The sequence below is a fragment of the Syngnathus leptorhynchus genome, chromosome 11 (assembly GCF_054491065.1).
Source record: "Syngnathus leptorhynchus isolate UIUO chromosome 11, UIUO_Slep, whole genome shotgun sequence".
Lineage (NCBI taxonomy): Eukaryota > Metazoa > Chordata > Actinopteri > Syngnathiformes > Syngnathidae > Syngnathus > Syngnathus leptorhynchus.
The window spans coordinates 3,669,366-3,686,981 of NC_141205.1; the positions used below are offsets into that span (position 1 = coordinate 3,669,366).

A 17,616-nucleotide genomic window follows, 5' to 3' on the forward strand; every position below is an offset into this window, starting at 1 on the left:
CGGTGGGACTATATGACAAACCTTTGCCAATTAATTATTCCAAAACAATTTGATATATCTGATTATTAATTCTGGGACACAAGCTCACTTAGAGTAAAGATTGCTTGTAAAGGTTGGCTTTATCATGTTGACATTTTGCTTCACCCAGTGTTCCACTTTCACTGTCATACAGTATTCAAAAGTGTGGCCAACAGGTTTTACCGGCCGCACACAGCTGAAGAGCACAATGATGACCTTTCTAGCTTTTTTCCTTCCTCGACTTATTTATTTATTTATTTTTTAACCTCGTCCCTCTTACTCAATTTGAACGATTACAGTGCCTTCACAAACATATTGTTTGCGCACACACAGTGTTCCGAGGCTGGTGAGCCATGCATGGAGGCACACGCAAATGAAAGGTCAGGCCCATCAAACTCCATCTCTTCTTCCAACTGCAGAGACACTAGACTAATTCTGCTCTTTGTGCAAGCAAACAGCACAGACGCACAAAAAAAAAAAAGAATTCCACCACTAGAGAAGGTTAAGTCCTCCGTTTGTTCACCCAGCAGGTAAATGCATAAAAAAATGAACAAAGAAGATCACTTTTTGTTTCTATTCGTTATGCATGTTTTTGTTTTGTTAAGCATGAATTGATTAGTCCGTCCGAATTAACTGTGTCTGCAAAATTCTATCCCAATTGCATTCATCGATTCAGCATGTCATCAAACAAAGGAACAAAGCCAATTTTGTTTTACAAAGAAAAATTAATGAATCGCAATCCAAAAGGCGATATCAAACAGTAACACAAGTGATGCGAGGAAATGGTTCAGCACAACCCAAACTTAAATTCCAGTTGTAATATAGTGGGATGACTCAAAAGCAATAAACACAATGGTTTCATTAGGAGGTAAAGGTCTGACATGGCTTCCCCAAAAATGAACCATTTTGTCAGTACATTACATTTGGGCTAATGTGTGTTCCAACTATATACACGCTCGGTGGTGCTAACCTGCATCTTAGGAGAGCAAGCCGACCTGCTGAGTCATCATCGCTGAATAGCTGATCTTGCCAAACTTTTGACATTGACTAAAGACTTGAGACTGGAAGCCTTGAACCAAACTTATGAGCTTCGCAGATACCGCCTCAGACATGGAACAGCAAGGTCGCAAAAACGCGGCCATTTTGTGCGGTGACAATCGACCTTGAAAGCAAACATGAGCTTTAAAAGCGGCAAAGCCACATGATATGGCCCCCACTAGCCCCCCCACCTCACCCACCCCCGTACATTGACTTTCATGATCAACCCTGCTCTCGCATATTGGGAAAGTCACACGGTGTTTAGCAGTGTTACTCACCACAACAAGCTGCCCCACAGTCATAATTTACAGCCCACACCAAATATTTGCCTCTATGTTGTGCTGCTTGTTATTCCCATATTCCCTTGCACATGAGCAGGCTAAAAGCATTGCCATTACCGCATCACACTCTTAAAGCGCTGCCTCTGACCCATTAGAGTGGGCTGGTGGGAGTAGGCCTGCAAAATGATGATCACGGAGAATTCTATAAAAAGAAAACGACCGCCGGCATTTGTTAGTCAGAGCGGAGGCGAGATTAAGCAAACGGTGTTCCTCGCGAGCGAGCGCGTCAGAATCCCCCAAAACATGAAACGAGGCTCTTCGCTACATTTCACCGAGCAACACTGGGGTCAATTAATCTCGGGTCTTTTAATGACCCTCGAAGGTGACTCCCCGGATAAGTGCAATTACACTGGAAATATGGGTGCTCCCAATTAGTCCTCGAGTTTGTCTCCATCTTTGTAGCAGAGGCGGCGTGTGTGTCCCACAGGGTCAGCCTGTTTGTGACTTCATTAGCAGCCTTCTAAAAGTGGAAGATGAAGGCCTGGCCTAGATCACATCTCGGTGCGCGGGGATCATCACTACTTTGGACGGGTTTGTCCTTGCAGGCGCAGAAAGGTGGAAGAGGCCGGGCGGAACTTCGGAAACACTTCTCAGATTGAATAGATGAGAAGGAGTTTACTAGCGTTTTGTTATTTTAGGCAAGACCCCGCGGGAAGTCACACAAATGTCTGTAACTGTGCCAAGGACTGATGATTATGGTACTGATGATGATGATCCTTCATCTCTTTCTCTAAAGCATCTTGAGCCCATCTCTAATTGCTCCCCCATCCTTTCTTTCCATGAAATTGTTAATGAGAATTTTGTGCAATGTGGATGTCAGGGCGCAGTCGCTTTTGTGTGTGCCAGCGCACAGTGCGTGAGTAATGGCTGTGACTAACGTCGCTTGGCAGCCTCTGCTCTCGTCCATCGCTGCCAGCTGTCCCCTGCCACCCCTCTGGGTGCATTTGGGTGCTCTCAGCAGGTCTCGGTAATCACACACACGTGCCGCATGCTTGTGTGCAAACACACACACACACATTCAGATGGATATACACAATCGTATGTACAAACGCGTATTTGACATTCAAATCTAATTCAACACTACATACATGAAACATCTTTATGACTACACTGGGGGAAAAAAAGTCCAAATTAAAACAATTGATTTAGTCGCTTTGACTCAGGTCAAGAATTCATTTTGTGTAACCTGATTTTTTTTTTTAGTTCATGTCAAGCAATATGATAAGGTGAACCAATATGATAAGGTGAACCAAACCAATTATTTCATCAATGTCCGAAATGAATACCATTGGTAAATCAATGTTTTAACATTGAATGAACCAAACTATCTTTTTGAAGTTGTCACAAATAAAGCTTTAAGCTTGTTTGATGTATTTGCCATGCCGCTTATTACAACCATGACTCAACTCATGTGTATTTAAAAAACACTTTCAAACAACCACCGCTGCATACAAAGTGGAGCAAAAAATAAAGCAAACAAAAAATGCAGTTAAAACAATGAATTAATAATGAAGACAGTAAAAAAAAACAACCATCATGCTGTAATCAATAAGAAAAAAAAAACTGCAGCTAACTTCTAGCTTGTGTGGTGCACAGTGTTTTCTAATTTTTTTTTTTGGACGCCCACTCGACTGTTCACAAACACGTTATACCTTCCTCATATTATCTATCATGGAGATTGGAACTTCAGGGCATTTGGGAAATAAATGAGATGAGTAAGTCAGTTTGGGGATGTAGCTGGCTGGTTGAAGCTGTAGGAATCTCATTACAGTGGCCTCTGGACCGGCCCTGCGGTTGAGTATATCACTCGGAGTGATTTGAAATTTGTGTCCAATGAAGTAGGACTTGATCTGTGGCCCTCTCCCAGTTCTCTCTGGCGGTTTTGCGCCATAATCTGGAGGAGCCCCAACTCTGATGGATTTGTGGTATCTGTTTAGTTTGCATACAGCTGGGGTCGTTTTACGAACTGAAAGTAATTTGCTGACTTGGGGGGTAGGAACATGCATCGGGTGCATGACCAGTAGCAGTGCAGTTTTACACCAAAATGAGACTCCGGATTACTTCCAAGTCGAGAAGACGGGTACAGCATCACTCAACTGCATGGCCGTCATGGCTGTAAAGCATTTATCAGAGAAGGGGTCGTTGAGTCGGCTGAACTCTTTGGACAACGTGTGACTTGACTTGACACGGGGCGTGATTTTTGATCGTTCATATGTTGGCTTTGAAGTTAGAATATCTCAAGATGTCTCATTCCTAGCAAGAATGGAAAGGCAGCCAGTGGAACAATTTCTCAAGGATGCATCATATATCATTGGATGACATGCGGGCTCAATAAAAATGTTTATTTCCATCCGTTCGCAGAAAAATCTCGGTGCACTCCGACCACTTACACATACAGCACTTTACATGCGTCGAGAAAGGAATTCGCAACGGTATTTTGTAATCTCATTTGACGAGAACGACTAAACATATCCGTGGGAATCTGCCACAGCTCATCATGAGGGATGCAAATTGATTTTCAGTAGAGTCGGTTGCAGAGAGCTATTCTGTGCAGAAGGGCACTCCAGTGAAGAAATTCTCTATCGGCTTTGTCTTCATCAGTCAGCAAGTACAAGTGCGCTTGTTTTGTTGAAAGCAAGGACGAAATATTGTTTTTATTCACTGAAACAATGGTGTCTATTGATGTGACAATTCCAGTAGTTTTCAAAGTTATTAGCATTTTCCTAATGTGATTCTGCACAATATAGCTTGTGTTGAATGTTAATATATTATTGTCCATATGCTGGGACTTACAAAGTACTTCTACAGGATGCTAAACTGCTGAAATCGATAGTGGTGCAACGAAAGCCAGGGGGAAGTGAATTAATTATCTCGGGGTTGTCAGGTGTAATTGGACAGATGCGTTTCAAATTGGTCATGTCATCATTGCAAGGACACTGGCTGAAAATGCTCTCGTGCTGGTATCATAAAGAAATATAAAGCAACCCCCCTAAAAAAAAAAACTGTGGTTCCAAATCGTGATGTCCACTGCAAAGCATAGCTTGTTACTTTGTGACCATATAGATTTAATTTTCTACATAAATCAATAATATTTCCAAACAATACTAAATTTACTGAAGCATGAAGAATGAAGAAATGCATTCATGAAAATTGCTCAAACTCTGATTAAATGCACAATGGCAACACTCAACACAAACAAAACTTGTGCATTGTTTGACAGTCCTTTTGTTCTCTTTGCTTTGACGTTGAATATCTTAAGGTGTTTGTTTCTTTAGAAATCTGTATATATTTTAAATCAAATATTAGCACAATCCTTCCCAAAGTTGAGTGCCAGGTCCTGATTTAAAAATCCTCAGAGGCTCAATACGACCTTATATCGTAACTTGACCAACACATGGGCCTAGAATCAATGATTCCTAAACTCTGAATACTATACAGAAGTGGAAGCTACTGTATATACAGAACCGAGAGATCTTCCAATCACATGGTCTGTGTTCACGCTCACAACGGCGCAAAGATATTTGTTTACAATTTTTGTACGAGTAATTGGCATTTACTGACGCTCCTCAATAGCCTCCTTACTGTCTTGATTCTGGCGGGTCGACTTGTCGTCCATTTGGTGAGTACGTTGGCTAAAAGCAAATGTTACGCAGTAAAAAGGTCCAGGCTTTGTACGAGGGATACAAAGTGGCTCAGACTGAGATCAGCAGGATCAGTTTGGACTCCTATCCCAGGGGGGATTGAAGTGGCTGAGAGCGCAGCGGCACAAAAAAGTGAAAGCTTCCCGTTTCCCTCACAACCAATCCTCATTGCGAACCTATAATCTCCGCCAACAAAACGTCCAAGATTCAGAAAAACGACTGTTGCATCCCGATTCGAAGCAAGCCAAATGTAATGTTGTTGCTCAACTCCATACGTGACCCGCAGGCATAAAACCGCTTGGAAAAAGCACTCGGCCGTGTTTTGTAAAAAGCAGTGAAGATGTGAAAATGATTTTTAGATTTTTGATTCAATCACAAGAAAATAAAGATCAATTCCCAGTTGGAAGTGATTGGAATTTCTTACCTTTAAGCCGTGGGGAAAATACTTTTATTGAGAGGTTGCAGCAAAATCTCCATGACAAGTCTGAAAATCAATGAAACAAAGCTTAGATGCTGCTACTGAGTGCAATACAAAGAAAATCACATCATGTCTGCTATCAAAATAAGACATGAGGCTCTCTGAAAAGGCATTATGTTGCCTTCTTCTTCTTCAACAGTGTTTTCCCTTATGACAGAAAACTAGTCCAGTAAAATGCCACCGTTTTGTGTCCTCCTAATTACAAACAACATCTTAAGACAATACAACATGGAATCTAGTTGGTGGATCACAGACAATTTGTAGAAACGCTCGAGGGTGATTCAAGCATCCGAGGGCTAAGCGCCGCTTGTCATCTGTGCCGCTCGTTGTTGTCTGGAAACGACCCATTTCCTATTTGTTTGGTGCCCTCCGGCCACGGGCTGCTGCTGGTGATAAGAGCGTGGTAGAGCCCGGCCCGAGGGGGCATCCTCCCTTCTTCACTTTCCTCATTTTAGTTCCCCACTTAAAGTGGAGACATCCAGAATTGCTGACTGTAAGATTCTTTGTCCAGGATTCACTCTCTTTCGATTTTGTTCTCTCGCTGGCCTTACTCGTGCTGCTCAGGAATCTCTTGGATTATGATACTCAAATAATTTCTTGCTGTTAGCACTGATATTACCATGGCAGGTCTTAGGTAAAGGACACTTGTGAGAAAATAATCACAGAAACAGCCTTGGAATGGAACCACAGACAGTCAAAAAAAAAAAGAAACAGGACTAGTATTTTTGTGGGACTAAAATACTCATTTGAATTGGAACAACAATGTCAGTTAGCACAATAAAGCGAGGAATTTGTTTGTTCCAAAATAATTTGCTAAGATGTATTCATTTGGGGGGCCAATACAAAAGACATTTGGCTCTGAAAACTCTTTTTTTATTCCCTCAAAATAAAGGAAAACCAATTTCCACATTAGCAAAACTTAAAATATTTAGTTGATCTCCCCATTTTGAAACGCTACAATTGCCTTGAATTTTTGATCACCTCAGTTTTTATTTATTTTTGCCTTTTTTTTTTAAGTGAATATCTTTTTCATATTTTCAAATTTGAATAAGTTTTGTGCTATGAGGAATGAAACACCTAAACAAATTCTGATGTTGAAATCTTTCTGTCCCAAAAATGTTGTCATCCTTGAGGATGTGCACCAAAAATGAAAGGAAACAAAGTCTTGGTTGCTGACGGCTTTCAGCTCATAAGATGCAACCTTGCAACCCTCGTGCATCTGAATGTCACTGAGTTAGTGTCATATTAAGTTTCTAAAATGAGGAGAACAGACCCCCCTCCACCCCCATCCACCCGGCCTTATTGATCTGTCTTGGATGTACCCTGCCTCTCAATCATCCAGTGTCAGGTGGGTTCCACTAGCCTCCTGCAATCCCGTACAGGATAAGCCATAGGGATAATGGATGCCCTCCTTTGCAAAACCGCAGGTCCTGTCTCACGTCTCTGCCATTTTAGGTGTCCCCAGGATCAAGTGACATTACAAAAGCTAAAGCTTTCACCAAAAGCCTCAGTGGTCCAAAATCCTGACAACATAAAGACTTAATTATCGGTTTGTTTGTTGTTGTTTTTTGCGGGAACATTTTAATGTTGGTCCAATCAAGGTCATCAAAAACTAATTGCAAACTAAGCCACAATAAAAAAAAAACATACCTTGCAGTTAGTACCAAACATTGCATTGCTATATTTTTTAATGACTTGAATCACTTTTACAAACGCGCTGGTGGGATAACCCTTACTTTTATTTATTTGTACTAATTGCCCAGGGTCCCTGCAAAAATGTTCATTAATTATCATGAGTCATCATCTCGCATTTGCTCTCTTTGATCATATTCCTGAATTTTACACTTGAACACGCTCATTAGTCATTTGGCCTACTTAATTCCAAGTGACCTCAACAAACGATGCAGTGGAATTGGAGCTCTTGCGGTACTGAGCGCAGTAATTTCATCTCTTTGTATGTGTTTCCCCATTTCAGCCACAAGGGGCCTTTTAATGGTAAATCTCTCCTCATTGATTTCTACTCTGCTTTTGCCTGCTTCTATTATCGCTGAAGGGTTAAGAAACCCAAGCCCAAAGCAGACGACAGTCTGTACTGAACCGATGTTGTGTAACCGACGTACTCCAAGTGTGAACGTGTTAATTAACTTTGGCTTCATCAGTATCAGCCGCTTCACCGTTAATTGCTGATATAAGACAAAATCAAAGAGAATCCTCGAGACCCATACAGAGTATCTTATTTTGACACCAAAAGATGGCCGAATATAAGTTGTCTTCCTCTGCTCTTGCTAGTTCCTTCTGGGAGGGATCAGAGCTGATTGGCCTTGCAGCCTGACACCCCCCCCCCCCCCATCAGGGCAGTAGTGGGAATACTCATCTGGGTCGTCACAATGGGCATTATCGCATTGTTTAGCAGAATCTATCCGACTTCATGAAGCGATCCATCAGCGCTGACAAACAATAGATAGGATAAAAACATATTTGTACCTCAGAGCTTCATACATTTTAAATTATGATGATGGACTTACTCTTTTTTTTTTTTTTTTTTTGCACTGGTGCTGCTTTTTAATGAAGTAATTGACTGCCCGGACTGAAAGTTTAATGACCTGTGAGTCATCGGCATGTTCTGTTTTGGGGGATTGCAAAGAGGATGGCACATTGATGGAGGGCGAGACGAAATGATATTCTTCAGTGTGCTGTGTCGGCCCCAGCTTTTTCCAATTTTTTATGATGGTATCAAGAGGAAACTGGTTGTCAATATCAATAGCGATTGACAGCCTCAGCAACCCCTCTCCCCCTTGCTTGTGTCATCCATTCAACTGTTAAATATGCTTGAGGGCTCAGGTTGACCGGATCTCTACTCCGCTGTAAGAAAAATAATTAAGTGTATCGCACGACTCACTCCCAGCGGAACGGCGCCAACTGGATGTGACCCAAGTCGAGCCAATCAGCAGCATTTGTTCAGGAGTCCCAAGACACACGCAGGCACACACACACTCACGTCATTGTGCTCTTAGGTAATTGGCATTGATTTTCCAGCCTTTTACCATGTATAACTCTGCTCTTTACCTTCAGTGTTTGATTTGTAAATCAGTCCCAGGACACAACGTACTGCATAAGGGAGGTGAGGAAGGCATGAAAGTCTCCTAGCACTCAAAATAAATCCACAGCGTCTATAAGCGTTGAACAGAAACATCAATATCATAATATACTCCTATACTCAGTCTCACCACATGTTATCAATTCTCATGTCACATCTATAAAACAACTGATCCACTTTGTGGTGGAGCAATTCCATCATTGCACGGCAACTGTAAAAAAAAAAAAAAAAAATTACATGTAAAAAAAAAAAAAAAAAAAAATAGGTTGTTACTTCTGCCTTTAATGTGTTCTATCTCCTTCCACTACATCAATATCATCGGATATATTTTTAGGAATATATTAAGAATAATCATCTCATGTTTGTTGATAGTGTTCCTACTCCCAGCACACTCTGAAGTAAGAATTAAAATAGCACATTGATATGAAATAAAATGTGTTGTTTTTAGACACATTCCTCAGTTTATTCATATTTGGTTGCATTATTAATCACTTTTGACCAGGTGCTTTTCATGAAAAGAGATCACAAAATGTAAACATGGTCCAACCTCATCAGGAACAGTGTATTTTTGTTTTTTGCCAGATGGCTTCACTAATAACGTATTAGTGCACATGGCTTACTTTTGTGAAACCTGTGTGATATTGATTCCTACTCAGCCACTGAGGTGTGAATGGAAATGCTTGACGCTCTATGTGTTCCCTGTGATGGACTGGCGACTAATCCGGGTTAAAGTCTGCCTTTCAGCCACAGTACGCTAGGATATGTTAAGGATAGGTGGTAGGAAATGTTGGAAGACCTTCATTGGGCCCAGAGCAACGTGTGGAAGTTGAAGTTGGTATTTAGAAAGGGGCGTTTGCTCCGTTGAGGGAGTGAACAGAGCCAATTTGCTTTTTGGCCAATCGAAGCCCCTGGTTGTAGAACCGAGTCCATACTGTGGATTTTTATTTGGTTCGTCCCATCATGAACAGATTTTGTGATTGGCCTGAAAAGTCTGGCCTTTTAAACAGAACGTACAATCACTCTTGTGCCTGTCATTATGCACTTGATAGCCTCCTACAAATTTCCCCAGAAGCCTGACATTGATTTATAGGAGACCTTACAACATTTCCCTTCAGCTGAGTTCAATTCCAAGAAAGACCCCCCCGAACCACTGGAGCCAATTAATGTCCACACAGATGTGCAAAGAGGAGAGCTAAGCTTTGCCGCAGGGTCAAGTGGCCTGAATCTAATCCCTCCAACAGAATTACATTTCCATTACGACCATCCCATAGCTAGTGACTGGCTTAGCGGCCTGAAAGATATTACGTAAGCACATGATGCCACTGGCGTGGAATAACTACACATGACCCCAGCGAAGCACACCGAGTGATATGCTCTTACTAAAAGTACTGTTCACAAAAGTAGCTAATAAGATGATCAATAAATCACAAATAGATTGATGTGAGCGTACCCCGTATTCTTTATTCCCCTCCTTCTAGTTTGCTTTAAATCATTGTGTTTGTGGAGAAAAGTCCGTCGATGCAAACAGAGAAAATCGAGCACCTGAGGCAAAATAGGGACTTTACACTTGAAAGTGTAAAATATTACTTATGCATCGAGTATGTCTTTGAAGAACTCCAGACATGGATATTCCAGAGTCCTTCACCCCAAATAATGCATATATAAAATCAATTATTCATTTGTGACTGTTTATTTGACTTCAAAAAGTATGACGGAGGCCTTGATGTCGTTGGGGAAGAAGCTGTATACATGCATACAATGCCCTCCATGGAAGTTTGCACTATGACGCGTCCTTGAGCGTCAATTAGATAAGCGATCGCTCGGAAAAACAAACAGCCCTTTAAGATCATCGGTGTTATGAAGCAAGCGACCGCACCTGTGCATTAGGGCAGCTTAGAATTCATCGCAGTTATTGAATTAGGCAGAGGTGAACGTTGGCTACCAAGACTCCTTCTCGTCGTGCGATTATTATTTATCGAAAAGATCACAATCTGGCTAAATTTGAGTGGAAAGCAAACAAGGTTCTGATTTATGATCAGCGCCACCTTTGAGAGCAAACCGCATGGCACTACTTTTCAGCTAACCCTGTAATTACACTTTTTACTACACTCTTCTAGTCTGGACCTTTACTTGCTCTCTTCCAATGTGTGGGTTTAATTTCAAAAGCCGAGTCTGGAATGTGGGAGTCGGGCCAGTGGCTGTCAGCAATCAATCATTCCTCTGCCTTCGACATTTCTTCTCTTGCTCAGCTCTGCCCAGGAGAATATTTTGCAGCTTGACTTCTTCTTTTTCGTTATTTTTGCGACCTCATACCTCGTCCTCACTGGCAAGCTTTCTCGGTTCTGGATTTCACCGCGCTTGGCTCTGGTTCCGAACCTTTCTCAAGGCCTCTTGATCCAGTCTTGATAACCTCAGAGCTCACCCTCCCCAGCGCATCCAAGAAAGTTTCGAATCTAAAATACTTGACCTGATTATTCTCTCCAATCTGTGTTGCACATTTCTCTGCCAGAATTGACATCATAGCCAATAACAGGCGAACAAAACGGTCGGTTCAGTAGGGATTCCAAAACTGTTCACATGGAAACGTGGCTTCAAAGCCAGACAGAGATGATAATTAGAGGACTCGCGTCAAACAAAATGTCAAGTTCACCGCTCAGTCGACGTTTCCCTAAAGTATAGTACTCTTCCTTCCTTTTTGCTATTAGTAGTGTAAAGCTTCATTAGCTATTGTTATACTAGCAGATTAGACACGTGTTTAAACATAAAACATAACATCCACTTTTTGCTATGAATAACTAAGCAGCTACGGGTACTGAGACACAATTCGATTATAATTATGGTAATTAGGTATGCAAGACTATGATTATTTTTGCAATAAAGTGTTCTAACTAAAAGGATATCTCATCCAGACAAAATTCTGTAATATCAATACGTCAATACGTCTACAATATGGAACTGAAGACGGGAAAATGTTTTAGGAATTCATCAAGCCTAGATTTTGTTGAATATGAAAACACGTCTACTGTAAACGTGATATGAAGCTGATGTAAGATTTTTTTCTCACCCTCCCTCAGCAAGAAAAACTGCTACAGAGCTCGGCGATAAAACTTAAATTTGATAAGATGACAGTCATTGGACAGATTTAACGCTGGGAGTGTAAACGTATTTTTAGTAGGTGTCGCGGTGTACTGTACATGGCTTTTGTTATGCGGAATATGATAAATGGTTAATTATAAATGTTGTCATTGGAAGATTTGATACGTGCATGAAGAATACTAACATTCCCATCATATTAATTGAAAATTTGTCATAAAGGGAGGTTAATAAAAAAAAAAAAATTCATTATATTCCAACAAGCCATGGATGATGATGATGTCGATGTGTATATGTGCTCCGAAATCAATTTATACTTCATTTAAATAAAAAAATAAATAATTGTCTCGAAATAAAAATGAATGTGGACGTTTTCGCTTCAGTGTGGAGGCGGACAACTGGACGCACTGATGCAATTGGGCGTCAACTGATGCCAGCCAGCCACTAAACTCCCAATCTGTCAAGCAAGTCAAGGTGGGACTGTTTCATTACAGCTGAACATCCATTGGCAGACTCAAATGTTGGAGAAGTTGACCAAAGTGAAGTCCCTTTGAAATGAGAGAAAATGAGGGAGGGAGAGGGAGAGAAAGAGAGAAAGAGAGAAAGAGAGAGAGAGAGAGTTACAGAAATTTCTAAAAAGGAGAGCAACTAAATCCCAAGTGAGTAATCAATTCACAAGTGCATCATAAAGGACACGTCTCTCCGGGGCCTCGCTAAATGTGATTGATGTTGTTTAAAGTGGCAGCAGTATGTTAACGCCGATCTTCAAAATGGCTCCTGAAGGAGTCGTTCTAGCGCCAAACTCTAAACACATTTATGATCCTTTTTGCGGACAGCCCAACATCAAGGCTCGCCGAGGTTCCTTACTGATATCACCAATTATCTTCCCGCTCTAACATTTTCCTTCGTATTGTTGCGTTACCTGGCGCCTGCAAGTGTGACACATCGCCGACATCTGCTCCCAGGTCTTTACAGCGGCGAGGGCAATCATTCAATCTTGTGCGGCAATAACAAGGGGTTTCAAAAATGTCACTCGAGAGACCTTTCCTTGTGATTATCTTCATCATCATTCGAGGAAGAACCAACTCTGGTGACATTTGTTTGGAGGTGGACCAGTGCTGAGGTCAAGACCTTCCGCAACACGTGTTGCTTTTCTATCAATTGCACTTTCCGAATAGGGTATTTCTATTTGAAAGGACAAAGTACAGAGTGGGCGTTGAGGACAGTTTATTCGTATAAGAGAAATAATCGGTGATTTGTCTCCTGCAAGAAGTGGAGAAAATTCTTAGAAATTAGTGAGTCTTGTGTGGCTTTGAAAAGGAAAGTCTCTCCCATTGGTTGTTGTTGCCCTGATATTTTGAGGTTATTTTTTGTGTACTGAAATATACTGTAAAAGAATGCAATTTGTATTTCTAGGGCTCAACGTGATTGAAGTTTTTGTGCAGTAGATTCTTTTCTGTTTATACCTAGTATTCATACTTTACTTTATATACTATATATATATATATATATATTCACCTTGTTTTTGCTTTTTATTTTATTTGTCCTCATTTGATTGATGATGTATAGTTTGCATGTTTGAAACAAATAAAATTCATTCATTCAAGTTGAAACAACTAAAATTTCAAGTCTTGACATTTCGGGCAAAAAAGGCAATTTGATTCTAACGAGTCGGCTGCGTATGTTTGGGGCTGTTTGCTTTGCTATTCTGGTTCATTTTCCCTTGAAAAGCACATTAAGCACTTTCCATTACTGCCCAACTGGTTTAGAAAATCTGCGTTATGCTATTAAGAGAATGGATAAATGAATAGGTACGTTTCTATTGCCTGAAATAATCAGTGACACGAAGTCAATGGCCCACCACTTGAAAATCGTACATGCGGTGCCTTATTACATTTTAATAACTTAAGCCGTCAAATCATCACAGGGACATTTTCTTACAAGTGTTTTGGTTGTTTCCTAAATTAGTCATAATCCTCAGATGGCAGAGTGCATTGCAGACGATGATGACACTTTTCTGCTAAGGACTCGAACACACAAATGCACTCACACATCATCATCATCATCATCAGGCATCCCAAATTGTGAAACGCACCACATTGCCAGGAGAGGCAATTATTTATGGTTCTAAGGGTATTATGACGAGGGATCGTTATGAATATGTAACTGTCCTCCACACAACATGCATGTAAGCGTTTCTCATTCTTGCAATGTATTCTTATTGTGTGCAACAAAATGTAAAAGATGTGTTATGTCCTGTCCAGAAAGCCACCGCTTGACAAAATTGCCTTTCTGGCACCGAGGATCCATTTGCTCGCCTCAATCTACTGTACTCGTGAGGCAGAATGCAAATTAGCCAGAGCTGCTTTATCTAATTAAGAGAGTGTATCATTAGTGGGCAGGCCCTTTGGCTGCGAGCTTTTCATTTATGTGACTGAGAAGAACAGAAGTTGGAGCCAGCGATACTCGACACCAACACAACTGATGAATGAACTTGAAATGTATTAAAAGGTGCCACAAACAGTTTATTGAGTTAATTTTTCCCATCGTTGCTACAAGAGGCCAGCTCCACTCATAACAACATAAACTTGAGGAAAAGACAACAAAATGTTGGCATTGAGTGGAGGACGTTCAGAAAATGTTCCCGATTTATACCAGGCACTTAAACCATTGCTGTACACTACCGTTCAAAAGTTTGGGGACACTTACAAATGTCCTTATTTTTCAAATAAAATCTCAGATTTTAATAATTGTAGTAATCAGGAATGCACTCTATACATTGTTAATGTGTTAAACGACTATTCTAGCTGCAAACGTTTTGAATGCAATATTGACCATTTCCAGCAACCATCCCTCCAGTGTTCTAATGCTCCATTGTGCTTGCTAATTGTGCTAGAAGGCTAATGGATGATTAGAAAAACCTTGAAAATCCTTCAAAATCCTTGTGCAATTATGTTAGTTTTTGTGGAAAACACTAAATTGTCTGGGTGACCCCAAACCTTTGAACAGAAATGTTTATCTGAGCAGGGGTCCAATCTGGGTGAGAATGAGTGGAACAAAATCTTTTTTTGCTTGGTGCCTATGAGGGAGGGAGAGAGGGAGCCTTAAACGTAGAAGTACGTCTCCTTTAAGAAGACACTTTGCTGCTGAGCTGTCGGAAAATAGGTTGCACATTTTTCTTAGTCAATCCACATTCATATTTCAAAGTCCATACGGCGGTGCAATAGCGTGAACGCGCTCATGGGTACAATTTCTTTCTGCCATCTGCGTCGCAATGCATATTTGCCAAAAAAAAAAAGAGGAAATGATTAATACAAGCCACGACATATATTCAGTTTTGTGCATCTCGGTATGCCGTCTTGAAGAAAACGGCAGGCTCTCAGCTCTGAGACTTCAGCTGCTTTCAGGTTCTACAAAGGCTTCTCGACAGTTAGTTCTTCGCCGCGACTCACGACTCACGCCCCCCCTCCCCCGTAAAGGAAATCCCCACTGGATGATATTGAATGTGATGTGAGAGCACGAGATCAGGCAACTTTAATCTCAAAGACACCCCTGAAGGTTTGGGCCTCGACATTCTTCGTTCAAACGTTCAACCGCCCCGCCAAGATGAGAAGGAGTCGAGCAGAAGCACTCGGTCTTTCCCTCTTGTCCCCCCGCGACTGTCACCGAGTCCCAATTTCACTTAAATGGGTAAATATTTGAGGCAGCGAGAGCAATACGTTTGATGGATTAACTGCAACTCGTGAGACCGATAAAGGAAAACATTTTGATGGCTAAACTGAAAAAGTCTGACAATGACCGATGCGCCTCCAGTGCACTCCGGAGCGATGAACACAAAAATACAAACAACAAATGCTCTGCTTGGAAAATCTCAGGACATAATGCACTTTTAATATCATTTGTGCAACAAAAAAAAAAGTGATGAGCTAAATCGGTGGGCTGTGAAATTGTGTCGTCAGACATCATCTAAATGAGACCGATTGAGAAGGCGTTTGCCAATAAGATTTTACAATATGCATTTGCAGATTTGGGTGTAGTGGTTTGAGGAACTTTAAACACATGAAACAATTTGGAAATTGTGGAGCAAGTTCCATAACGCCTTACTTATGTACTATAATAAATTTTTGGCATATAAGGTAAGCGAAAAGTGGCATTGGCCTTTTAAGCTCATCATTACCAGATCAGTAAAAAATATAATCTGTATAGCTTTCATCATGTTTATATTCATATTCTCCCCTTTCATATTGCAGTACAAGTTTCCCAGAGGACACATTTAGAAGTATTGTCTCAATAGGCGCTCTTGTGTTTACACATTACACGCTTTTTCATAACTCCATTTGCACACAAGTAGATAAGGATGCACTGTGGAGCCAAAATAGAAAAACATTCCAGCAAAGACAAAGAGCCGCATTAATTAAAATGCGGCATGCATAATTAAAGTGGGCATAACCTCGCTTTAACTGCAGCTATGAGTAATGCAAATAGTTCAAAAACAAAGCCGGAAGCTTTTTACCTCGCCGGCAGCCTGTTATCTTCAGCTCAGCCTTCAATTTGGAGTTTTGGGAGCCTTTAAGTGGTGTTGCCACTGAAGGAATTGTCTCATGTTTTTTAGTTTTTTTACAGCCATCATTGTTTGGACGAAAAATGTTACCCTTGTTGGTGGTAAATCATTTTATCCGCTCACTCATAAAAATCGTTTTTTTCATATTTGAGAGACAGTTGCTTTTAATGGCCAGAAAACATTTGACTGCACCAAACAATGGTGTTTTATTACAGATGACAACATGAAGACACCACCGGATTTTTCATTTTATTTGGATCCATTTAGGATTATATTTGTATTGATTTGGTCATTGTGTCATTCTTCATCTAATTCCAATTACACAAATCGTGTTATTGCTGTATTGATTGACAGAAATCAAGATATATGTTTTGGAGGTGCTACTAATGGAGCATATATATATATATATATATATATATTTTTTATTTATTTTATTTTTTTTTTAACTATGTATTCAGGTGACTGTGTGTATGTTTATGAGTGTCACTTAAAAGCCTGAAATGCATGAAGGTTTAGGAGGCCACGTTGGTGTTCATTTTCTAAACTCACTTCCTTCTCGTAATTTCCGAGACTGTTTTCACAAGTGTCGCGCCTGTTCGTCCAATGAGCCGTACCGAGACACTTCATCACTAGACAAGGGGCGGCCGGGAAGAAGGAGAGAAAATTAAGAGCCCATATGATTTTGGACGACGCTCGGCGGCCCGCTGCGTAAAACAGCGCCTTGCGAAATGAAAGACAATGTGAAGCTCTTTTTTAAATAAATGCGAGTGGCATCATTCATCACCGGGTTACTGCAGCAGTCGCACTCCCATGTCACACTGGGGTTGTTGTTCACTCTGTAACTTGCATTGCAGCATCAGAAACAGCAAATCACAGTGGGGCTTCTTTTTCAGGCTATTTACCATCAGGAAATACCATCCTATATTAAAAAAAAAAATAAAAATGGGGGGGGGCAGCGTATAGCAGTCATCTATCCTTGTGTGGCCACAAGGAGTTTAAAAATGACAGCCATGCACACTCCTGCTGTTGTTTGCAGGCATGTTGTTATTGAACGTTTTGTTTTGTGTGTGTTTGTTTGTTTTTTAGATTAATGTCCGATACAAAATAATGTTTTGGAAGCTGCCACCATGAGACCCGCTGTTCTTGTTTTATATTAGAGCTTACTTTGCACTTCTTTGTGAGTGTGTGCTTATGTGTATTTGCTCGGAAATTGTCAGCACTTTATTTAAGGCTGACTGTGGACATTTAGCTTTTGGAAAGCACAACTACGGGAGTCAAGATGCTTTCATAGCATTACAGAGGTTTGGATTTAAACTTAGAATCTGGATGAAAATAATAACAGTAATAAA

The 17,616-nt window shown here is 40.8% G+C and overlaps 1 protein-coding gene across 9 annotated transcripts in view; it reads right to left on the reverse strand.

The window, feature by feature from the left end:
* The window catches only part of cdh4 (cadherin 4, type 1, R-cadherin (retinal)), a 141,299-nt gene that overhangs the window by 119,636 nt on the left and 4,047 nt on the right, over positions 1-17,616 (reverse strand). For 6 of the 9 annotated variants that reach the window (XM_085924541.1, XM_085924547.1, XM_085924545.1 and 3 more), the window contains exon 3: positions 5,463-5,522. The exons of 1 other annotated variant lie outside the window; for it this stretch is intronic. In XM_085924541.1, coding sequence (XP_085780667.1) covers positions 5,463-5,522 — 60 coding nt within the window. Of the gene's footprint in view, positions 1-5,462; positions 5,523-12,114; positions 12,255-17,616 lie in introns of all 9 variants that reach the window. 2 more of the 9 variants (XM_085924548.1, XM_085924549.1) reach the window with 1 other exon arrangement.